The sequence below is a fragment of the Entelurus aequoreus genome, linkage group LG15 (assembly GCF_033978785.1).
Source record: "Entelurus aequoreus isolate RoL-2023_Sb linkage group LG15, RoL_Eaeq_v1.1, whole genome shotgun sequence".
NCBI classification, from domain to species: Eukaryota; Metazoa; Chordata; class Actinopteri; order Syngnathiformes; family Syngnathidae; genus Entelurus; species Entelurus aequoreus.
The window spans coordinates 55,599,034-55,625,646 of NC_084745.1; the positions used below are offsets into that span (position 1 = coordinate 55,599,034).

The following is a 26,613-nucleotide window of genomic DNA, read 5'->3' on the forward strand; positions in this document are numbered from 1 at the left end:
AAGGTTGATTATTATTCCGCAGCTTTGCGCACTACTTTGCCCCCCCCTAACATGCTTCAAAACTCACCAAATTTTATACACACATAGAAAAACTGTGACAGCACACTTTAGTAAAAAAAAACCAAACCCCAAAAATAAAAATTGCGCTCTAGCGCCCCCTAGGAAAAAAAACAAAAACAAACTGCCTGTAACTCCCACTAGGAAGGTCGTAGAGACATGAAACAAAAACCTGTATGTAGGTCTCACTTAGACCTACAATTCATAATTTCACATCATCGGGCAAAAACCAACAGGAAGTTGGCAATTTCCCCTTCAACACAAAAAATGACTAAAAACACAAATTTTTGCCTCTTTGAGCTGTAATTTGACCCCCTTAAAATACTTCAAAACTCACACACATCAGGACTGGTGGAAATTGCGATCTAAAAAAAAAAAAACGAACCCCGAAACTCAAAATTGCGCTCTTACGCAATTTTTGAATAAAACAGAGACAAAACTGCTTCTCAGAGGAAAACACAGACAAAACTGCTTGTAACTTCCGGTAGGAACGTTTTAGAGACATGTAACAAATACCTCTATGTAGGTTTTACTTAGACCTACATTTCATAGATTGACATCCTTCAGCAAAAATCAACAGGAAGTTTGATATCCCCACTTCAAAACAATTTTTTTTTAAAAAGCGGTCACCAAACATCAAACATTATCTCCTCTGAGCGCGTTTGTCGTTTTGGCTTCAAACTACTGCAGGAGAGAGATTGAACCCTTCTGATTAAAAGTTGACGAAAGCGTTTTAATAAGTGCTACGGTTTTGATTTTACGAGCCTTCAAAGAAAACAACCACTGTGCCGCAACACCTAGGAAAAAAACTCAGACACAACTTCCTCTAACTCCCAGTACGAATATCGTAGAGACACGAAACAAAAACCTCTATGTAGGTCTCACTCAGGACTACCACTGGACAAAAGTATTGGGACACCTAGGACTAGCACCTGCCAAAATGCGGACCCGACCAACGCTGCTTGCAGCTTTAATTATTACGGATGTCCGATTTTGGCTTTTTTTGCAGATATTCCGATATTGTCCAACTCTCAATTACCGATTCCGATACCGATATATACAGTCGTGGAATTAACACATTTTTATGCCTAATTTTGTTGTGATGCATTAAACAATGTAACGAAGTTTTCCAAAATAAATCAACTCAAGTTATGGAAAAAAGTGCCAACATGGCACTGCCATATTTAGGGACCGCAAGTCCCTTTGTAAAGGAATCCCAAAGGGATATATATATATATGTGTATATATAATGTGTAATCCCAAAGGTAGTCCTTTACAAAGGTACAGAGGACCCTATTGTTATTGTAAGGTTTTATTATTATTTTTCCGCAGCTTTGCGCACTACTTTGACCCCCTTAACATGCTTCAAAACTCACCAAATTTGACACACACATAAAAAAACGCGAACAAAACTCTTTAGTCAAAAAAAAACCAAACCCCAAAACTCAAAATTGCGCCCCCTAGGAAGAAAACTGCCTCTAACTCCCACTAGGAAGGTCATAGAGACATGAAACAAAAACCTCTATGTAGGTCTGACTTAGACCTACATTTCATAATTTGACATCCTCGGGCAAAAACCAACAGGAAGTTGGCAATTTCCCCTTCAAGACAAAAAATGACTAAAAACACTCATTTTTGATTTTTGAGCTGTAATTTGACCCCTTAAAATACTTCAAAACTCACCAAAATTCTCACACACATCGGGATTGCTGGAAATTGCGATCTAAAAAAAAACCGAACCCCAAAACTCAAAATTGTGCTCTACATAATTTTTGCAAAAAACAGAGAAAAAACTGCTCCTCAGAGGAAAACTCAGACAAAACTGCTTGTAACTTCCGGTAGGAACGTCTTAGAGACATGAAACAAATACCTCTATGTAGGTCTCACTTAGACCTACATTTCATAGAGTGACATCCTTCAGCAAAAATCAACAGGAAGTTTGATATCCCCACTTCAAAACACATTTTTTTTTAAAAGCGGTCACCAAACATCAAACATTATCTCCTCTGAGCGCATTTGTCGTTTTGGCTTCAAACTACTACAGGAGAGAGATTGAACCCTTCTGATTAAAAGTTGACAACGGCGTTTTGATACGTGCTACGGTTTTGATTTTACGAGCCTTAAAAGACCCGCTGCGCTGATGCTGCTCCGCTGCCTATAATGACAACGTGACATGGAATTTTTTTTTTTTTTTCCTCAAAATTCTACACACAATACCCTATTCCGCAACTTTGCGCACTACTTTGCCCCCTTAACATGCTTCAAAACTCACCAAATTTGACACACACATAGAAAAACGTGTCCCAAACACTTTAGAAAAAAAAACTAACCCCAAAAATCAAAATTGCGCTTTAGCGCCCCCTAGGTAGAAAACTGCCAGTAACTCCCACTAGGAAGGTCGTAGAGACATGAAACAAAAACCTCTATGTAGGTCTCACTTAGACCTACAATTCATAATTTCACATCCTCGGGCAAAAACCAACAGGAAGTTGGCAATTTCCCATTTTAGACAAAAATGGGAAATTTTACGTCCTTGACCTCTAATTTGACCCCCTTACAATACTTCAAAACTCACCAAAATTCTCACACACATCGGGACTGGTGGAAATTGCGATCTAAAAAAAAAACCGAACCCCAAAACTCAAAATTGTGCTCTACATAATTTTTGGAAAAAACAGAGAAAAAACTGCTCCTCAGAGGAAAACTCAGATAAAACTGCTTGCAATTTCCGGTAGGAACGTCTTAGAGACATGAAACAAATACCTCTACGTAGGTCTCACTTAGACCTACATTTCATACATTGACACCCTTCAGCAAAAATCAACAGGAAGTTTGTAATCTCCATTTCAAAACAACATTTTTGTAAAAAACGGTCACCAAACATCAAACATTATCTCCTCTGAGCGCGTTTGTCGTTTCGGCTTCAAACTACTACAGGAGAGAGATTGAACTCTTCTGATTAAAAGTTGACAACGGCGTTTTGATACGTGCTACGGTTTTGATTTTACGAGCCTTCAAAGAAAAGAACCACTGTGCCGCAGCACCTAGGAAAAAGACACAGACACAACTTCCTCTAACTCCCAGTACGAATATCGTAGAGACACGAAACAAAAACCTCTATGTAGGTCTCACTCAGGACTACCACTGGACAAAAGCATTGGGACACCTAGGACTAGCACCAGCCAAAATGCGGACCCGTCCAACGCTGCTTGCAGCTTTAATTTTTATTGTGATTACTTGTGGGGTATATTGTGACTAAATTGAGAACAGGAAGTGAACAAAAGTGTTAGCAGCTGTTATGTAAAATAAAAGGGGTGGGATTAAATAAGCTCTGCTTCTTCCTACTCCTTTTCGAACATGTTGAAAACCGGAAATTGCGATGTGTGGTGTTGTATGCATGCATGTTCGGAATAAACTCCAACTCATTCAAGTCCTCATATGTTCATATTTGAACCAGGCATAAAAGTGGAGGAAAAAAAGTCTGGTTTAATACTCGGTTTGTACTTTGTTTATATTCCATTGTCAAAACAAAGCTACCAGATGACATTCCATTGCTGGGAAGAAGAAAAAAAGCCTCCGTGTTATCTTTTCTGTGTTTGACAGTCGCTGTCATCCGAGGTCATTCTGGAGAACAGCAAGCTTCCAGAGGGAGTAACCATCGCCTACACCTCCCGCTGTAAAAACGGGCTGGTTAGCGAGGGGGAAAATGGCCGGAAGTGCTCCAACATCTCCATCGGCGATGAGGTGAGGAGGAGAAGGCTTGATCTTTATCCATGGCGTTGAGAACGGGAAGTTACGACGTCACGGAGTCACATCCGCTGCGTGGATGAACGGCAAGATGGCTATTTTCTTTCTCCCCCAGGTGACGTTCACCATCAGCGTGACATCTCAGGGCTGTCCCAAGCAAGGCCAGCCTGAGACCATCAAGATCAAACCCCTGGGCTTCACGGAGGAAGTGGAGATCTCGCTGCAGTTCATCTGCGAGTGTGAATGCCACAAGGACGGCGTCCCCAACAGCGACCAGTGCTACTTCGGGAACGGCACCTACGAGTGCGGCGCCTGCAAGTAAGCCCGGACCCGCCCGACATGTTCCGGACCCCCCCGGCACAAAAGCCCTGTCCTCCGTCGCAGGTGCAACGAGGGCCGCGTGGGCCGCCGGTGCGAGTGCAGCAGCAACGACGTGGCCAACGAGGACATGGACCGCACCTGCCGCCGGGACAACGGCACCGACATCTGCAGCAACAACGGCGACTGCGTGTGCGGCACCTGCGAGTGCAAGAAGAGAGACAACCGCGAGGAGCGCTACAGCGGGCCGTACTGCGAGTGCGACAACTTCAACTGCGACCGCTCGGGCAACAAACTGTGCGGAGGTGAGTGAGGACGTCTTTCTGTCCCGCACGCACACGCCGGACATTTCAAAGGAGGGATTAGGGCATACTTGCCAAACTTGACAACTCAGAATTTGGGAGATATTCACCGCCTGGGGGGTATATATATATATATATATATATATATATATATATATATATATATATATATATATATATATATATATATATATATATATATATATATATATATATATATGTCTTAATTAGATTAAAAATTATGTCTTAATTAGATTTTTTTTTTTAAATAAAAAAATAAATATCTCCTGAGGATTGAGGTAAACCCCTCATGAAACAGGCCTGTAGAGATGAAATAGTCTTGTGATTTTTTTCCCACACATACATATATATACATATATATATATATATATATATATATATATATATATATATATATATATATATATATATATATATATATATATATATATATATATATATATATATATATATATATATATATATATATATATATATATATATATATATATATATACATATGTATATATATATAAGAAATACTTGAATTTCAGTGAATTACAGCTATATATATATACATATATATATAAATATGCACATTAATATATATATATATATATATAGCTGTAATTCACTGAAATTCAAGTATTTATTTTATATATATATATACAGTATATATAAAAGCTACAGCTATATATATATATATATATATATATATATATATATATATATATATATATATATATATATATATATATATATATATATATATATATATACAGGTATATATATATATACAGGTATATATATATATATACAGGTATATATATATAGCTGTAATTCACTGAAATTCAAGTATTTATTTTAATATATATATACATATATATATATATATATATATATTTATATAATATATTATTTATGTATTACTTATATAAATAATAATATAATAATAAATATTATATAAATATTATTTATTTATTACTCATTTATATATGAATATAATATATAAATAAAAGAATGTTGTTAAAAGGAAAGGCCATGTAACACAGTGGTGAACATGCCCTTTCCCAACTTCTTTGGCACGTGTTGCAGCCATGACATTCTAAGTTCATTATTATTTGCAAAAAAAAAATAAAGTTTATGAGTTTGAACATGAAATATGTTGTCTTTGTAGCATATTCAACTGAATATGGCTTGAAAAGGATTTGCAAATCATTGTATTCCGTTTATATTTACATCTAACACCATTTCCCAACTCATATGGAAACGGGGTTTGCAGTTGGCACACCATACCTAGCAGGAGTTTTCTAAGCATCCTTTTGCATTCCTCCTAGGGCACGGCCGTTGTGAGTGCAGGGTGTGTGTCTGCGACAACATGTGGACCGGCAGCGCCTGCGACTGTTCTCTGGACACCAGCACGTGTCTCGCCGGCAACAAGCAGATCTGTAACGGCAGAGGGACTTGCACCTGCGGCATCTGCAAGTGCACTGACCCCAAGTTCCAGGGACCCACCTGTGAAACCTGCCCCACCTGTCCAGGAGTGTGCACCGAACACAAGTAAGTCTTGCTACGGCTGACAGGAGACCGTTTTGTGGATGGACCGCCATCACCACCACCAATCACCACAATACAATCCCACCCGCAAAATACAAAAACAAATCTGTCTGGAGCCGCAACAAATTAAAAGCCATATTACATACAGATAGTGTGTCATGAGATATACATTGAATTGAGAATACTTAAAGGAAACTAAATGAGCTCAAATATAGCTACAAATGAGGCATAATGATGCAATATGTACATATAGCTAGCCTAAATAGCATGTTAGCATCGATTAGCTTGCCTGATTAGCACTCCACACAAGTCAATAACATCAACAAAACTCACCTCTGTGCACTCACGTACAACGTTAAAAGTCTGGTGGACAAAAATGAGACAGAAAAAGAAGTGGCATAAAACACGTCCTAGAAAGTCGGAGAAAGTTATACATGTAAACAAACTACGGTGAGTTCAAGGACCGCCAAAATTAGTAGGACAAAACGGCGCTCGCCAAATACTCGAATCAGTGAAGCATGTTTAATATAAACAGTGTGATTTACAACAATTAGAGAGGTTTGTGTCATGTTTGTCCTCATACAGAAACCATACTAAAACAAAAAATATATTTTTTCCCCCCTCATCTTTTTCCATTTTTCATACATTTTTGAAAAAGCTCCACCGAGCCACTAGGGCGGCGCTAAAGAGCCGCATGCGGCTCTAGAGCCGCGGGTTGCCGACCCCCGAACTAGACTCAATATTCTGTTGATTTTCTTCAACTTTCAATAGCACTCACAATAAATACGTTGACAAATGTTGATACGAAACCCCAAAACTAGTGAAGTTGTCAGGTTGTGTAAATGGTAAATAAAAAGAGAACACAACAAATCCTTTTCAACTTATATTTAATTGAATAGACTGCAAAGACAAGATATTTCATGTTCAAACTGAGAAACTTTGTTAGTTTTTTGCATATAATCATGAACTTAGAATTTAATGGCAGCGACACATTGCAAAAAAGGGCATTTTTACCACTGTGTTACATGGCCTTTCCTTTTAACAACACTCAGTAAAGGTTTGGGAAGTGAGGAGACACATTTTTGAAGTGGAATTCTTTCCCATTCTTGCTTGATGTACAGCTTAAGTTGTTCAACAGTCTCCCTTCTCATATTTTAGCCTTCATATTTTCAATGTCTGGACTACAGGCAGGCCAGTCTAGTACCCGCACTCTTTTACTATGAAGCCACGCTCTTGTAACACGTGGCTTGGCATTGTCTTGCTGAAATAAGCAGGGGCGTCCATGGTAAAGTTGCTTGGATGGCAACATATGTTGCTGTATGTACCTTTCAGCATTAATGGCGCCTTCACAGATGTGTAAGTTACCCATGTCTTGGCCACTAATACACCCCCCATACCATCACACATGCTGCCTTTTACACTTTGCGCCTAGAACAATCCGGATGGTTCTTTTCCTCTTTGACGTCCAAAGTTTCCAAAAACAATTTGAAACGTGGACTCGTCAGACCACAGAACACTTTTCCGTTTCGCATCAGTCCATCTTAGATGAGCTCGGGCCCAGGAAGATGGCGGTGTTTCTGGGTGTTGTTGATAAATGCCATTTCGCTTTGCATAGCAGAGTTTTAACTTGCACTTACAGATGTAGCGACCAACTGTAGTTACTGTCAGTGGGTTTTCTGAAGTGTTCCATGTGGTGATATCCTTTACACACTGATGTGGCTTTTTGGTGCAGTACCGCCTGAGGGATCCAAGGTGCGTAATATCACGGCTGACGTGCAGTGATTTCTCCAGATTCTCTGAACCTTTTGATGATATTACGGAGCGTAGATGGTGAAATCCCTAAATTCCTTGTTGAGAAATGTTGTTCTTTAACAATTTGCTCAGGCATTTGTTGACAAAGTGGTGACCCTCGCCCCCGTCCTTGTTTGTGAACGACTGAGCGTTTCATGGAATCTACTTTTATACCCAATCATGGCACCCACCTGTTCCCAATTAGCCTGTTCACCTGTGGGATGTTCCAAATAAGTCTCTGATGAGCATTCCTCAACTTTCTCACTCTTTTTTGCCACTTGTGCCAGCTTTTTTGAAACATGTTGCAGGCATCAAATTCCAAATGAGCTAATATTTGCAAAAAATAACAGAGTTTTCCAGTTTGAACGTTAAATATCTTGTCTTTGCAGTCTATTCAACTGAATATAAGTTGAAAAGGATTTGTTGTATTCTCTTTTTATTTAGCGTTTACACAACGTGACAACTTCACCGGTTTTGGGTTTTGTAAATGTAATCGGTATTAGTATCGGCCGATCCCACTCATGGATGATCGGAATGGACAGCATAGAACAGTCCTTGTTATTGGAGCTATTTGTTTGCGTCAGGGGTGTCCAAAGTGCGGCCCGCAGCTAATTGTTTACCGGCCCGCCACACATTCTGGAAATGCTATTGCAAAAAATAAAAATGAACATTAAAAAAAGGGGAATGAGGTGAAATCTAATGAGAAAAAGTTGCAATGTTGACATGCAGGCTGTTTTTTTTCTTTTGTTTTTCTTTGTTTTTCTTTTTTTTGCCACCGCTCCAAAAAAAAAAATAATGACAAAAAAATCCATGCTATAATGAATTATTTTCAAAGCTCCAATTAGTTCAAATGTTTCACTTTAAAATGTTTTATGTGGTAAATATTGCATATGTTGTGTAGTTGCCATATAAAAACAAAGTTTTCTTTGACAAAAGAGCGTAAAACAAACAAAATAACAGCTTAAACGTAAAATGGACAGATATATCTGAAGTTGATCTCGTAATTTAAGTGATGAAAGTAAAAAAAAAATAATAATAAAAATGTATCACTTTATGAGTGGGGCACCTTTTGGATCCCAAATTTATTCAGTGGTATTTTATTTATCTTTTCACTGGGATGACTCAAAAATATTAAATAATTAAAATCAATGGTGTCCTGCATTATTTATATTTTAGGGCTCTAATTACTAAATACTGCATATTTCAGTTTGGGGGGTACTAGGATGATTTTCATAACATGGTCACTACTGCCTAGTTTCTCTTGTTATATTCTTATTTTACTGTTATATTTTTATTCTCGTCGTTGCTTTTTTATTTTTATTCTATTGTAATATTTTTCTATTTTGTCTCCATTTATACCCCCATTATTTACTTTTTACAATTCTTTACACTGCTGCTGGAATTTAAATTTTCCTGAGGGAACTCTCCTGAAGGAATCAATAAAGTACTATCTATCTATCTACTATAAAAAAAACAAAGTTGTTTTTGACAAAAAAGCCATAAAACCTTTTTTTTTTTTTTTTTTTTTAAGTTGATATAGAGATTTACTGTAAGCGTTAAATAAAAAATAATAATACAAATTAGACTTATTTTTAACATTTTAATAACTGAGACCCTTTATGGTAAAATAAATACAAAAAATCCATATATTTTGTTATGGTTTGAAAATGAAAAATATCAAAATGGCCGCCACATGCTTTAATTTTTCCGTTTGCGGCCCTCAGTGGAAAAAGTTTGGACACCCCTGGTTTACGTAATCAGCTTATTAGTGTGACGTCATAATTGCTAATATCGCGCAGCTCTACTTTTTACAGTTTTTTTCAAGTTAGACGATCTCAACGCGCTCCCTTGCTGGTAGAATGATCGCTTCCGGTATAAATAAATGAAACTGACCTAATCTGCTCCTGCAGTCATGTGTTGTGTACCGTAATTTCCGGACTATAAGCCGCACCTGACTATAAGCCGCACCAGCTAAATTTAGGGGAAAATACGGATTGCTCCATATATAAGCCGCACCCGGCTATAAGCCGCACCCGACTATAAGCCGCACCAGCTAAATTTAGGGGAAAATACAGATTGCTCCATATATAAGACGCACCCGACTATAAGCCGCACCTGACTATAAGCCGCACCAGCTAAATTTAGGGGAAAATACAGATTGCTCCATATATAAGCCGCACCCGACTATAAGCCGCACCAGCTAAATTTAGGGGAAAACACAGATTGCTCCATATATAAGCCGCACCCGACTATAAGCCGCACCCGACTATAAGCCGCACCAGCTAAATTTAGGGGGAAATACAGATTGCTCCATATATAAGACGCACCCGACTATAAGCCGCACCTGACTATAAGCCGCACCAGCTAAATTTAGGGGAAAATACAGATTGCTCCACATATAAGCCGCACCCGACTATAAGCCGCACCTGACTGTAAGCCGCACCAGCTAAATTTAGGGGAAAATACGGATTGCTCCATATATAAGCCGCACCCGACTATAAGCCGCACCCGACTATAAGCCGCACCAGCTAAATTTAGGGGAAAATACGGATTGCTCCATATATAAGCCGCACCCGACTATAAGCCGCACCTGACTGTAAGCCGCACCAGCTAAATTTACGGGAAAATACAGATTGCTCCATATATAAGCCGCACCCGACTATACGCCGCACCTGACTATAAGCCGCACCAGCTAAATTTAGGGGAAAATACAGATTGCTCCAAATAAAAGCCGCACCCGACTATAAGCCGCAGGGTTTTGATGTGTAATTAGCGTAGTATATAGGGGTTCCTGCTACCACGGAGGGGATTGTCGGGACAGAGATGACTGTTTGGGAACGCAAAGCGTCCCATTTATTAACTATAAATCTTTCAATCATTCAATCAAACTTTCACATCTTTGACATGGCGAACAGCATTCGTGCAGAGTACAAATAATACAACGGTGCAAAGTAATACAAAGTGCTCGCCTGTACGTTATCAAAATAAGCAGCCTACCGGTATATGAAAAGTCAGTCTTTAATCATTGTGTCATCGTCTTCCTCCTGCGTACTAAAACCACCGAAATCCTCTTCGTCGGTGTCGGAGAAGAACAGGCCGTATATAAGCCGCACCCTTGTATAAGCCGCAGGGACCAGAACGAGGGGAAAAAGTAGCGGCTTATAGTCCGGAAATTACGGTATATATTTCCAAAAAGTTTCATCTTAGGCGGGACTGTCTTCAAAAATCCAAGGTGTCGCAGGCACCCCGACAATACTCGCCGTGACACGCGGCGTTTGTTCGTCTTCCTGCAGAGAGTGCGTCCAATGTCGGGCTTTTGGGACGGGGGAGAAGAAGGAGACGTGCGAGAGGGACTGCAGCTACTTCAACTTGATCAAAGTGAAGGACCGGGACAAGCTGCCTCAGCCCAACGACGCCTCCTACCCCGTCATGCACTGCAAGGAGAGGGACGCCAACGACTGCTGGTTCTACTACACCTACGCCATCAACAACAACACGGAGAAGGAAGTCCACGTGGTGGAAACTCTGGGTAAGGAACTTTGACAAGAAACCTTCATTCCAAGCTTTGTGGCGATTGCTTTTCAAGGATATCTTAGTCCCAGGCGACCAAATTACAGCCCAGGGGCCATTTTTGTCCCAAAGTTATGTCACAAACTTGTGTGTGGTGTTGCTTCCTTATTTGTCATTACTCAATTTTAATGTGTAGCAGTGGCAACTGAACTGAATGTGACAGCTGGAACAAAAAACACAGATTGTTAGTCCAGAATCTTCATGTTCCTCATGGACCGACCTGATTACTTTGTAATGGATTTAAATTGTTTTTTTAAGGATATCTTAGTCCCAGGCGACCAAATTACAGTCCAGGGGCCATTTTTGTCTCAAAGTTATGTTACAAACTTGTGTGTGGTGTTGCTTCCTTATTTGTCATTACTCAATTTGAATGTGCAGCAGTGGCAACTGAACTGAATGCGACACCTGTAACAAAAAACACAAGAGTATCGTTAGTCCAGAATCTTCATGTTCCTCATGGACCGACCTGATTACTTTGTAATGGATTTAAATTGGTTTTTCAAGGATATCTTAGTCCCAGGCGACCAAATTGCAGCCCGGGGGCCATTTTTGTCACAAAGTTATGTTACAAAGTTTTGTGTGGTGTTGCTTCCTTATTTGTCATTACTCAATTTTAATGTGTAGCAGTGGCAACTGAACTGAATGTGACACCTGGAACAAAAAACACAGATAGGAGTATTGTTAGTCCAGAATCTTCATGTTCCTCATGGACCGACCTGATTACTTTGTAATGGATTTAAATTGTTTTTTTCAAGGATATCTTAGTCCCAGGCGACCAAGTTACAGCCCGGGGGCCATTTTTGTCCCCAAGTTTTCTTACAAACTTTTGTGTGGTGTTGCTTCCTTATTTGTCATTACTCGATTTTAATGTGTAGCAGTGGCAACTGAACTGAATGCGACAGCTGGAACAAAAAACACAGATAGGAGTATCGTTAGTCCAGAATCTTCATGTTCCTCATGGACCGACCTGATTACTTTGTAATGGATTTAAATTGTTTTTTTCAAGGATATCTTAGTCCCAGGTGACCAAGTTACAGCCCGGGGGCCATTTTTGTCCCCAAGTTTTCTTACAAACTTTTGTGTGGTGTTGCTTCCTTATTTGTCATTACTCGATTTTAATGTGTAGCAGTGGCAACTGAACTGAATGTGACAGCTGGAACAAAAAACACAGATAGGAGTATTGTTAGTCCAGAATCTTCATGTTCCTCATTGACTGACCTTATTACTTTTTAATGGATTTAAATTGGTTTTCAAGGATATCTTAGTCCCAGGCGACCAAATTACAGTCCAGGGGCCATTTTTGTCCCCAAGTTATGTTACAAACTTTTGTGTGGTGTTGCTTCCTTATTTGTCATTACTCAATTTGAATGTGTAGCAGTGGCAACTGAACTGAATGTGACAGCTGGAACAAAAAACACAGATAGGAGTATCGTTAGTCCAGAATCTTCATGTTCCTCATGGACCGACCTGATTACTTTGTAATGGATTTAAATTGGTTTTTCAAGGATATCTTAGTCCCAGGCGACCAAATTACAGTCCGGGGGACATTTTTGTCACAAAGTTATGTTACAAACTTTTGTGTGGTGTTGCTTCCTTATTTGTCATTACTCAATTTGAATGTGTAGCAGTGGCAACTGAACTGAATGCGACAGCTGGAACAAAATACACAGATAGGAGTATCGTTAGTCCAGAATCTTCATGTTCCTCATGGACCGACCTGATTACTTTGTAATGGATTTAAATTGGTTTTTCAAGGATATCTTAGTCCCAGGCGACCAAATTACAGTCCAGGGGCCATTTTTGTCCCCAAGTTATGTTACAAACTTTTGTGTGGTGTTGCTTCCTTATTTGTCATTACTCAATTTGAATGTGTAGCAGTGGCAACTGAACTGAATGCGACAGCTGGAACAAAAAACACAGATAGGAGTATCGTTAGTCCAGAATCTTCATGTTCCTCATGGACCGACCTGATTACTTTGTAATGGATTTAAATTGTTTTTCAAGGATATCTTAGTCCCAGGCGACCAAATTACAGTCGGGGGGCCATTTTTGTCCCAAAATTATGTCACAAACTTGTGTGTGGTGTTGCTTCCTTATTTGTCATTACTCGATTTTAATGTGTAGCAGTGGCAACTGAACTGAATGTGACAGCTGGAACAAAAAACACAGATAGGAGTATTGTTAGAATCTTCATCCAGAATCTTCATGTTCCTCATGGACCGACCTGATTACTTTGTAATGGATTTAAATTGGTTTTTCAAGGATATCTTAGTCCCAGGCGACCAAATTACAGTCCAGGGGCCATTTTTGTCCCCAAGTTATGTTACAAACTTTTGTGTGGTGTTGCTTCCTTATTTGTCATTACTCAATTTGAATGTGTAGCAGTGGCAACTGAACTGAATGCGACAGCTGGAACAAAAAACACAGATAGGAGTATCGTTAGTCCAGAATCTTCATGTTCCTCATGGACCGACCTGATTACTTTGTAATGGATTTAAATTGTTTTTCAAGGATATCTTAGTCCCAGGCGACCAAATTACAGTCGGGGGGCCATTTTTGTCCCAAAATTATGTCACAAACTTGTGTGTGGTGTTGCTTCCTTATTTGTCATTACTCGATTTTAATGTGTAGCAGTGGCAACTGAACTGAATGTGACAGCTGGAACAAAAAACACAGATAGGAGTATCGTTAGTCCAGAATCTTCATGTTCCTCATGGACCGGCCTGATTACTTTGTAATGGATTTAAATTGGTTTTTCAAGGATATCTTAGTCCCAGGCGACAAAATTACAGCCTGGGGGCCATTTTTGTCCCAAAGTGATGTCACAAACTTTTGTGTGGTGTTGCTTCCTTATTTGTCATTACTCGATTTTAATGTGTAGCAGTGGCAGTCTTGGCTTCTTACCTTTCTCCCTCTGCAACCAAATGGCTGTTCATATTTTGAGTGATTGATGACGCGCTTTATTCCGGCTACAGGAAGGTGGTTTCATACGTCACTTCCTGTTTAAATGGCTTACAAAATAAGAAATAACGCGCTGACTAAATGAGGAAACATTTGTGGTTATAAATTGAGAGACTTCTAGCGTTTAAAGACCCAGTGTCCCCTAAATGTGTCCTAACGCTCCTTTGCTGGCTTTCAGACTGTCCTGCTGGGCCCGACATCATCCCCATAGTGGCGGGCGTGGTCGCCGGCATCGTCCTGATTGGTCTAGCCCTGCTGCTCATCTGGAAGCTGCTGACCATCATCCACGATCGCAGAGAGTTTGCTAAATTTGAGAAGGAGAAGATGAACGCCAAATGGGATACGGTGAGATATTAGCAGGAGAGTTTGGATATTTCATAGCCAGTGTTTGGGGATGGCCACTCGGGTGTTTCCTGCGAAGGACCAAACCGGAATTTTTGCTTTTGAGGGCAGGAAAAAAGTAGTAACGTGCAGTACCGGAGTCCACCAGAGAGGCAGCAGCTGCCTAAAGTGGTCTCCTGAAGAAGAAGTGCTTCAGCAGCCTGCTATGAGCTGTAAACATGAATATTAGGAGAATTAACATGAATATTAAGAGAATTAAATGAATATTAGGAGAATTAACATGAATATTAGGAGAATTAAATGAATATTAGGAGAATTAACATGAATTATAGGAGAATTAAATGAATATTAGGAGAATTAACATAAATATAAGGAGAATTAACATGAATATAAGGAGAATTAACATGAATTATAGGAGAATTAAATGAATATTAGGAGAATTAACATGAATATAAGGAGAATTAACATGAATATAAGGAGAATTAACATGAATATAAGGAGAATTAAATGAATAGTAGGAGAATTAACATGAATATAAGGAGAATTAACATGAATATAAGGATAATTTAATTAATATTAGGAGAATTAAATTAATATTAGGAGAATTAACATGAATATAAGGAGAATTAAATGAATAGTAGGAGAATTAACATGAATATTAGGAGAATTAACATGAATATTAGGAGAATTAAATTAATATTAGGAGAATTAACATGAATATAAGGAGAATTAACATGAATATTAGGAGAATTAAAATATTAGGAGAATTAACATGAATATTAGGAGAATTAAATGAATATTAGGAGAATTAACATGAATTATAGGAGAATTAAATGAATATTAGGAGAATTAACATAAATATAAGGAGAATTAACATGAATATAAGGAGAATTAACATGAATTATAGGAGAATTAAATGAATATTAGGAGAATTAACATGAATATAAGGAGAATTAACATGAATATAAGGAGAATTAACATGAATATAAGGAGAATTAAATGAATAGTAGGAGAATTAACATGAATATAAGGAGAATTAACATGAATATAAGGATAATTTAATTAATATTAGGAGAATTAAATTAATATTAGGAGAATTAACATGAATATAAGGAGAATTAAATGAATAGTAGGAGAATTAACATGAATATTAGGAGAATTAACATGAATATTAGGAGAATTAAATGAATATTAGGAGAATTAACATGAATATTAGGAGAATTAACATGAATATTAGGAGAATTAAAATATTAGGAGAATTAAATGAATATTAGGAGAATTAACATGAATATTAGGAGAATTAAATGAATATTAGGAGAATTAACATGAATATTAGGATAATTAAATGAATATCAGGAGAATTAACATAATTATCAGGATAATTAAAATGAATATTAGGAGAATTAAATTAATACTAGCAGAATTAACATGAATATTAGGAGAATTAGATGAATATTAAGAGAATTAACATGAATATTAGGAGAATTAAATAAATATTAGGAGAATTAACATGAATATTAGGAGAATTAACATGAATATGGAGAATTAACATGAATATTAGGATAATTAAATTAATATTAGGAGAATTAACATGAATATTAGGAGAATTAACATGAATATTAGGAGAATTAAATGAATATTAGGAGATTTAACATGAATATTAGGAGAATTAAATGAATATTAGGAGAATTAACATGAATATAAGGTGAATTAACATGAATATAAGGAGAATTAAATTAATATTAGGAGAATTAACATGAATATAAGGAGATTTAAATAAATAGTAGGAGAATTAACATGAATATTAGGAGAATTAACATGAATATTAGGAGAATTAAATGAATATTAGGAGAATTAACATGAATATTAGGATAATTAAATGAATATTAGGAGAATTAACATGAATATTAGGAGAATTAACATGAATATTATGAGAATTAACATGAATATTAGGATAATTAAATGAATATTAGGAGAATTAACATGAATGTTAGGAGAATTAACATGAATATTAGGAGAATTAAATGAATATAAGGAGAATTAACATGAATATAAGGAGAATTAAATTAATATTAGGAGAATTAACATGAATATAAGGAGAATTAACATGAATATTAGGAGAATTAAATGAATATTAGGAGAATTAAATGAATATTAGGATAATTAACATGAATATTAGGATAATTAACATGAATATTAGGAGAATTAACATGAATATTAGGATAATTAACATGAATATTAGGATAATTAACATGAATATTAGCAGAATTAACATGAATATTAGGAGAATTAACATGGATATTAGGAGAATTAACATGAATATTAGGAGAATTAAATTAATATTAGGAGAATTAACATGAATATAAGGAGAATTAAATGAATAGTAGGAGAATTAACATGAATATTAGGAGCATTAACATGAATATTAGGATAATTAACATGAATATTAGGATAATTAAATGAATATTAGGAGAATTAACATGAATATTAGGAGAATTAACATGAATATTATGAGAATTAACATGAATATTATAAGAATTAAATAAATATTAGGAGAATTAAATGAATATTAGGAGAATTAACATGAATATTAGCAGAATTAACATGAATATTAGGAGAATTAACATGAATATTAGGAGAATTAAATGAATATTAAGAGAATTAACATGAATATTAGGAGAATTAAATGAATATTAGGAGAATTAACATGAATGTTAGGAGAATTAACATGAATATTAGGAGAATTAAATGAATATAAGGAGAATTAACATGAATATAAGGAGAATTAAATTAATATTAGGAGAATTAACATGAATATAAGGAGAATTAACATGAATATTAGGAGAATTAAATGAATATTAGGAGAATTAACAAGAATATTAGGAGAAATAAATGATTAGGAGAATTAACATGAATATAAGGAGAATTAAATTAATATTAGGAGAATTAACATGAATATAAGGATAATTAACATGAATATTAGGATAATTAACATGAATATTAGGAGAATTAACATGAATATTAGGATAATTAACATGAATATTAGCAGAATTAACATGAATATTAGGAGAATTAACATGGATATTAGGAGAATTAACATGAATATTAGGAGAATTAAATGAATATTAGGAGAATTAACATGAATATTAGGAGAATTAACATGAATATTAGGAGAATTAAATGAATATTAGGAGAATTAACATGAATATAAGGAGAATTAAATTCATATTAGGAGAATTAACATGAATATAAGGAGAATTAACATGAATATTAGGAAAATTAACATGAATATTAGGAGAATTAAATGAATATTAGGAGAATTAAATGAATATTAGGAGAATTAACATGAATATTAGGAGAATTAACATGAATATTAGGAGAATTAACATGAATATAAGGAGAATTAAATTAATATTAGGAGAATTAACATGAATAGTAGGAGAATTAAATGAATATTAGGAGAATTAACATGAATATTAGCAGAATTAACATGAATATTAGGAGAATTAACATGAATATTAGGAGAATTAAATGAATATTAAGAGAATTAACATGAATATTAGGAGAATTAAATGAATATTAGGAGAATTAACATGAATGTTAGGAGAATTAACATGAATATTAGGAGAATTAAATGAATATAAGGAGAATTAACATGAATATAAGGAGAATTAAATGAATAGTAGGAGAATTAACATGAATATTAGGAGCATTAACATGAATATTAGGATAATTAACATGAATATTAGGATAATTAAATGAATATTAGGAGAATTAACATGAATATTAGGAGAATTAACATGAATATTATGAGAATTAACATGAATATTATAAAAATTAAATAAATATTAGGAGAATTAAATGAATATTAGGAGAATTAACATGAATATTAGCAGAATTAACATGAATATTAGGAGAATTAACATGAATATTAGGAGAATTAAATGAATATTAAGAGAATTAACATGAATATTAGGAGAATTAAATGAATATTAGGAGAATTAACATGAATGTTAGGAGAATTAACATGAATATTAGGAGAATTAAATGAATATAAGGAGAATTAACATGAATATAAGGAGAATTAAATTAATATTAGGAGAATTAACATGAATATAAGGAGAATTAACATGAATATTAGTAGAATTAAATGAATATTAGGAGAATTAACAAGAATATTAGGAGAAATAAATGATTAGGAGAATTAACATGAATATAAGGAGAATTAAATTAATATTAGGAGAATTAACATGAATATAAGGAGAATTAACATGAATATTAGGAGAATTAACATGAATTATAGGAGAATTAAATGAATATTAGGAGAATTAACATGAATATAAGGAGAATTAACATGAATATTAGGAGAATTAACATGAATATAAGGAAAATTAACATGAATATAAGGAGAATTAAATGAATAGTAAGAGAATTAACATGAATATAAGGAGAATTAAATTAATATTAGGAGAATTAAATTACTATTAGGAGAATTAACATGAATATAAGGAGAATTAAATGAATAGTAGGAGAATTAACATGAATATTAGGAGAATTAACATGAATATTAGCAGAATTAACATGAATATTAGGAGAATTAACATGAATATTAGGAGAATTAAATGAATATTAAGAGAATTAACATGAATATTAGGAGAATTAAATGAATATTAGGAGAATTAACATGAATGTTAGGAGAATTAACATGAATATTAGGAGAATTAAATGAATATAAGGAGAATTAACATGAATATAAGGACAATTAAATTAATATTAGGAGAATTAACATGAATATAAGGAGAATTAACATGAATATTAGGAGAATTAAATGAATATTAGGAGAATTAAATGAATATTAGGATAATTAACATGAATATTAGGAGAATTAAATGAATATTAGGAGAATTAACATGAATATTAGGAGAATTAACATGAATATAAGGAGAATTAAATTAATATTAGGAGAATTAACATGAATAGTAGGAGAATTAAATGAATATTAGGAGAATTAACATGAATATAAGGAGAATTAAATGAATATTAGGAGAATTAACATGAATATTAGGAGAATTAACATGAATATTAGGAGAATTAAATGAATATTAGGAGAATTAACATGAATATTAGGAGAATTAACATGACTATTAGGAGAATTAAATGAATATCAGGAGAATTAACATGAATATAAGGATAATTAAATGAATAGTAGGAGAATTTAATGAATATTAGGAGAATTAACATGAATATTAGGAGAATTAACATGAATATTAGGAGAATTAACATGAATATTAGAAGAATTAACATGAATATTAGGATAATTAATTGCTGTAATTGTCCTTAACCGTAATGATATCGGTTAAGGACGTTTTTATTGAAGCATATTATTTTATAAATGGAATCCAGTGATTATTCTCTGCTTTAAGGTGGCTGACATTTTAAACACGAGACGCCGTATCATTAAAAACTTCTTTTTTTTTTTTTTTTTTTGCAAATGCTAAAAAATGTCCATCCCTCACCCTGACTAGATGACATTTCAGATCTTCTTCACACCTACACTGCTCATACCAATGCATGCATCACAATCACAAATACTTTATTAATCCCCCAGGGGAAATTAACATTTTCAGCACAATCCCATTCAAGATCAGACAAACATTACAAGGGAGACAGAACAGGATCAAACATTACAGGGAGCCAGAACAGGATCAAACATTACAAGGGAGACAGAACAGGATCAAACATTACAAGGGAGACAGAACAGGATCAAACATTACAAGGGAGACAGAACAGGATCAAACATTACAGGGAGACAGAACAGGATCAAACATTACAGGGAGACAGAACAGGATCAAACATTACAGGGAGCCAGAACAGGATCAAACATTACAGGGAGACATAACAGGATCAAACATTACAGGGAGCCAGAACAGGATCAAACATTACAGGGAGACAGAACAGGATCAAACATTACAGGGAGACAGAACAGGATCAAACATTACAGGGAGCCAGAACAGGATCAAACATTACAGGGAGACAGAACAGGATCAAACATTACAGGGAGCCAGAACAGGATCAAACATTACAGGGAGACAGAACAGGATCAAACATTACAGGGAGCCAGAACAGGATCAAACATTACAGGGAGACAGAACAGGATTAAACATTACAGGGAGCCAGAACAGGATCAAACATTACAGGGAGCCAGAACAGGATCAAACATTACAGGGAGCCAGAACAGGATCAAACATTACAGGGTGACAGAACAGGATCAAACATTACAGGGGAGCCAGAACAGGATCAAACATTACAGGGAGACAGAACAGGATCAAACATTACAGGGAGCCAGAACAGGATCAAACATTACAGGGAGACAGAACAGGATCAAACATTACAGGGAGACAGAACAGGATCAAACATTACAGGGAGCCAGAACAGGATCAAACATTACAGGGAGACAGAACAGGATCAAACATTACAGGGAGACAGAACAGGATCAAACATTACAGGGAGACAGAACAGGATCAAACATTACAGGGAGACAGAACAGGATCAAACATTACAGGGAGACAGAACAGGATCAAACATTACAGGGAGCCAGAACAGGATCAAACATTACAGGGAGACAGAACAGGATCAAACATTACAGGGAGCCAGAACAGGATCAAACATTACAGGGAGCCAGAACATGATCAAACATTACAGGGAGACAGAACAGGATCAAACATTACAGGGAGACAGAACAGGATCAAACATTACAGGGGAGACAGAACAGGACCAAACATTACAGGGAGCCAGAACAGGATCAAACATTACAGGGAGACAGAACAGAAAAGGTGAGATACAGGTAAACAATGGGGGGTGAGAAAAAATAAATAATAAAAACAGGTGCCGAGTGCAATGGCGAACTTTAAACGTGTGAGGATCGTGTATCGTGTGTCGTAAATGAGATTTGCAGAGGCCTTAATATGAGAGCGCCGTTCCCTATTTTCCTTGTGGGGAGTCACAGCTGAAGAAACAGATCCATGATGTTGCTTTTGAACCGGGCTCAAAATGAAACGGAAAAAGTGGGAGGCCGCATGGACTTTTTAGGTAATGTTATGCACTGTGAGCAGGCGGGGCGTGTCCTCAGCTCCTCTCCTGCTCAGTCCTCAGTAACATGACCACAGTCTGCAGTCTGCCTCCCCCTAGTGGTGGCATCACCTCATTCTTCCTCCATCTAGTGGTGGAAATGACTTATTCCCACTCGGCTGATTCCTAACCCCTTTTTTTTGGTTCTGGTTATCTTTTGTCATCTTTGTTCTTTCCTCCCTCGCAGACTTGTTTTTGTTCTCTTACCCTTTCTGTCCTTTTCTGTGCTCATTCTCTACCTGTAGCAAGACAACCCCATATACAAGAGTCCTATCAATAAGTTCCAGAATCCAAACTATGGACGTAGACCAGATGCCCTTTAAGTTTGTATTCCTTTTCATGTCCACCAGGTTTTCCCCGCATGGCTTGTTGGTGTGTGTGTGTGTGTGTGTTTGTGTGTGTGTGTGTGTGTGTGTGTGTGTGTGTGTGTGTGTGTGTGTGTGTGTGTGTGTGTGTGTGTGTGTGTGTGTGTGTGTGTGTGTGTGTGTGTGTTTGCACACTCGCTTTCTTCTTCTTGCCCTTTACTTGTAGGAGCGATAAGAGGAACACATTATCCCGGTTTTATTGGATGCTTTGTTTGTTTTCCAACAATGCAGCATACATGAAGGTGTAGAGCAGGGGTCACCAACACGGTGCCCGCGGGCACCAGGTCGCCCGTAAGGACCAGATGAGTAGCCCGCTGGCCTGTTCTAAAAATAGCTCAAATAGCAGCACTTACCAGTGAGCTGCCTCTATTTTTTAAATTGTATTTATTTACTAGCAAGCTGGTCTCGCTTTGCTCGACATTTTTAATTCTAAGAGAGACAAAACTCAAATAGAATTTGAAAATCCAAGAAAATATTTGAAAGACTTGGTCTTCACTTGTTTAAATAAATTCATTTATTTTTTTACTTTGCTTCTTACAACTTTCAGAAAGACAATTTTAGAGGAAAAATACAACCTTAAAAATGATTTTAGGAGTTTTAAACACATATACCTTTTTACCTTTTAAATTCCTTCCTCTTCTTTCCTGACAATTTAAATCAATGTTCAAGTGCATTTATTTTTTTTATTGTAAAGAATAATAAATACATTTTAATTTAATTCTTCATTTTAGCTTCTGTTTTTTCGACGAAGAATATTTGTGAAATATTTCTTCAAACTTATTATGATTAAAATTCAAAAAAATGATTCTGGCAAATCTAGAAAATCTGTACAATCAAATCTAAATCTTATTTCAAAGTCTTTTGAATTTCTTTTAAAATTTTTGTTCTGGAAATTCTAGAAGAAATAATGATTTGTCTTTGTTAGAAATATAGCTTGGTCCAATTTGTTATATATTCTAACAAAGTGCAGATTGGATTTTAACCTATTTAAAACATGTCATCAAAATTCTAAAATTAATCTTAATCAGGAAAAATTACTAATGATGTTCCATAAATTCTTTTTTAAATTTTTTCCAAAAGATTCGAATTAGCTTGTTTTTCTCTTCTTTTTTTTGGTTGAATTTTGAATTTTAAAGAGTCGAAATTGAAGATAAACTATGTTTCAAAATTTAATTTTCATTTTTTTCGTGTTTTCTCTTCTTTTATAAAGAAGCTAGCTAGTTAAAATGGGATATTGTGATTTCACAAGACTCTCTTAGAAGTGATCATTTGAAAATGTTCAATTTAAAAAATGTGCACTTAGAGAAAATATAAAAATAAAGTGTTGCATATTGATATTTATCTGTTTCTATATATATTTATTGTGAGAAATCATTAAGATGATCAGTGTTTCCACAAAGATAAATATAATTAATTATTAATAATAACATAGAGTTAAAGGTAAATTGAGCAAATTGGCTATTTCTGGCAATTTATTTAAGTGTGTATCAAACTGGTAGCCCTCCGCATTAATCACTACCCAAGAAGTAGCTCTTGCTTTCAAAAAGGTTGGTGACCCCTGGTGTAGAGCAATAGTGGAGTAAACGCATGAGTGTGCTGTGATAAAACACAGGATTAGGTTTGATTCAGACTACTATCACAAAGCTGCTGTCCGGTAAGTCGGTTTTGGATTAAAGATGGCGTCACGTATTTCGACTTCAGTGTTAACATCAAAGGCATGTCATGATTGTGTGTCGTCACTTTGAATGTATCTTTAGATTTACACTGGTAGGTCAAGTTTCCATGTCTCAGTACTTTTTGCACCACTTACAGGAACACTTTGATCCCTAAGTTGACCAATAAATGTCTTGGTTTTCTTCATGGTGCTGTTCACTAGTGACTGGAAACTCAAACTATTTTACTCACTTGAGTTCTATTGAGTTAAGTTCAAGTTAAAGACTGTCCCACACACACTAGGTGTGGTGAAATATGTCCTCTGCATTTGACCCATCCCCTTGATCACCCCCTGGGAGGTGAGGGGAGCAGTGAGCAGCAGCAGTGGCCTCCCCCGGGAATCATTTTTGGTGATTTAACCCCCAATTCCAACCCTTGATGCGGAGTGCCAAGCAGGGAGGTAATAGCTCCCATTTTTATAGTCTTTGGTATGACTCGGCCGGGGTTTGAACTCACGACCTACCCATCTCAGGGCGGACACTGAGTAGTTGCTCACTGGAGTAAAAGTCATCGCAAAGCGTATCACTTAGTGCACCTGTGAGTCAGTGAAAGTCGAGTCTTCATTAAAGTACACATGAGTCACTAAAGTCGAGTCTTCATCAAGTACCCATGAGTCAGTGAAAGTAGAGTCTTCATCGAGTACCCATGAGTCAGTGAAAGTAGAGTCTTCATCAAGTACCCATGAGTCAGTGAAAGTAGAGTCTTCATCAAGTACCCATGAGTCAGTGAAAGTAGAGTCTTCATCAAGTGCCCATGAGTCAGTGAAAGTAGAGTCTTCATCAAGTACCCATGAGTCAATGAAAGTAGGGTTTTCATAGAGTACCCGTGAGTCAGTGAAAGTAGTCTTCATCAAGTGCCCATGAGTCAGTGAAAGTGGTCTTCATCGAGTACCCATGAGTCAGTGAAAGTAGAGTCTTCATCAAGTACCCATGAGTGAATGAAAGTAGAGTCTTCATCAAGTAGCCATGAGTCAGTGAAAGCAGATTCTTCATCAAGTACCCATGAGTCAGTGAAAGTAGAGTCTTCATCAAGTACCCATGAGTCAGTGAAAGTAGAGTCTTCATCAAGTACCCATGAGTCAGTGAAAGTAGAGTCTTCATCAAGTACCCATGAGTCAGTGAAAGTAGAGTCTTCATCAAGTACCCATGAGTCAGTGAAAGTAGAGTCTTCATCAAGTACCCATGAGTCAGTGAAAGTAGAGTCTTCATCAAGTGCCCATGAGTCAGTGAAAGTAGAGTCTTCATCAAGTACCCATGAGTCAGTGAAAGTAGGGTTTTCATAGAGTACCCGTGAGTCAGTGAAAGTAGTCTTCATCAAGTGCCCATGAGTCAGTGAAAGTGGTCTTCATCGAGTGCCCATGAGTCAGTGAAAGTAGAGTCTTCATCAAGTACCCATGAGTCAGTGAAAGTAGAGTCTTCATCAAGTACCCATGAGTCAGTGAAAGCAGATTCTTCATCAAGTACCCATGAGTCAGTGAAAGTAGAGTCTTCATCAAGTACCCATGAGTCAGTGAAAGTAGATTCTTCATCAAGTACCCATGAGTCAGTGAAAGTAGAGTCTTCATCAAGTACCCGTGATTCAGTGAAAGTAGAGTCTTCATCAAGTACCCATGAGTCAGTGAAAGTAGAGTCTTCATCAAGTGCCCATGAGTCAGTGAAAGTAGAGTCTTCATCAAGTACCCATGAGTCAGTGAAAGGGTTTTCATAGAGTACCCGTGAGTCAGTGAAAGTAGTCTTCATCAAGTGCCCATGAGTCAGTGAAAGTGGTCTTCATCGAGTGCCCATGAGTCAGTGAAAGTAGAGTCTTCATCAAGTACCCATGAGTGAATGAAAGTAGAGTCTTCATCAAGTAGCCATGAGTCAGTGAAAGCAGATTCTTCATCAAGTACCCATGAGTCAGTGAAAGTAGAGTCTTCATCATGTACCTATGAGTCAGTAAAAGTAGAGTCTTCATCAAGTACCCATGAGTGAATGAAAGTAGAGTCTTCATCAAGTACCCATGAGTCAGTGAAAGTAGAGTCTTCATCAAGTACCCATGAGTGAATGAAAGTAGAGTCTTCATCAAGTACCCATGAGTCAGTGAAAGTAGAGTCTTCATCAAGTACCCATGAGTCAGTGAAAGTAGAGTCTTCATCAAGTACCCATGAGTCAGTGAAAGTAGAGTCTTCATCAAGTACCCATGAGTCAGTGAAAGTAGGGTTTTCATACAGTACCCGTGAGTCAGTGAAAGTAGTCTTCATCAAGTGCCCATGAGTCAGTGAAAGTAGAGTCTTCATCAAGTGCCCATGAGTCAGTGAAAGTAGAGTCTTCATCAAGTGCCCATGAGTCAGTGAAAGTAGTGTTTTCATAGAGTACCCGTGAGTCAGTGAAAGTAGTCTTCATCAAGTACGAATGAGTCAGTGAAAGTAGAGTCTTCATCAAGTACCCATGAGTCAGTGAAAGTAGTCTTCATCAAGTACCCATGAGTCAGTGAAAGTAGAGTCTTCATAGAGTACCTGTGAGTCAGTGAAAGTTGAATCTTCATAGAGTACCCATGAGTTAGTGAAAGTTGAATCTTTAAGTACCTATGAGTCAGTGAAAGTTGAATCTCCATAGAGTACCTATGAGTCAGTGAAAGTTGAATCTTCATAGACTACCTATGAGTCAGTGAAAGTTGAGTTCTCATTGAGTACCCGTGAGTCAGTGAGACTTGAGCCTTCCTGAGTGTCACAGAGCAGTGTGTCCTCCAGGTCTGGTCAGAGAACAGGAAGTACTGAAACAGGA

The 26,613-nt window shown here is 36.4% G+C and overlaps 2 protein-coding genes across 2 annotated transcripts in view; one reads left to right on the forward strand and one right to left on the reverse strand.

Moving 5' to 3' along the window:
- LOC133630269 (divergent protein kinase domain 2A) overlaps window positions 1–26,613 on the reverse strand; it is a 482,954-nt gene that overhangs the window by 120,356 nt on the left and 335,985 nt on the right. The gene's annotated exons all lie outside the window — the stretch shown is intronic.
- Window positions 1–26,613, forward strand: part of LOC133630267 (integrin beta-1-like) — a 115,688-nt gene that overhangs the window by 86,995 nt on the left and 2,080 nt on the right. Inside the window, exons 10-15 of the mRNA XM_062021749.1 lie at window positions 3,661–3,801; window positions 3,920–4,122; window positions 4,189–4,427; window positions 5,762–5,984; window positions 11,066–11,301; window positions 14,482–14,648. Coding sequence (XP_061877733.1) covers window positions 3,661–3,801; window positions 3,920–4,122; window positions 4,189–4,427; window positions 5,762–5,984; window positions 11,066–11,301; window positions 14,482–14,648 — 1,209 coding nt within the window. The remainder of the gene's footprint in view (window positions 1–3,660; window positions 3,802–3,919; window positions 4,123–4,188; window positions 4,428–5,761; window positions 5,985–11,065; window positions 11,302–14,481; window positions 14,649–26,613) is intronic.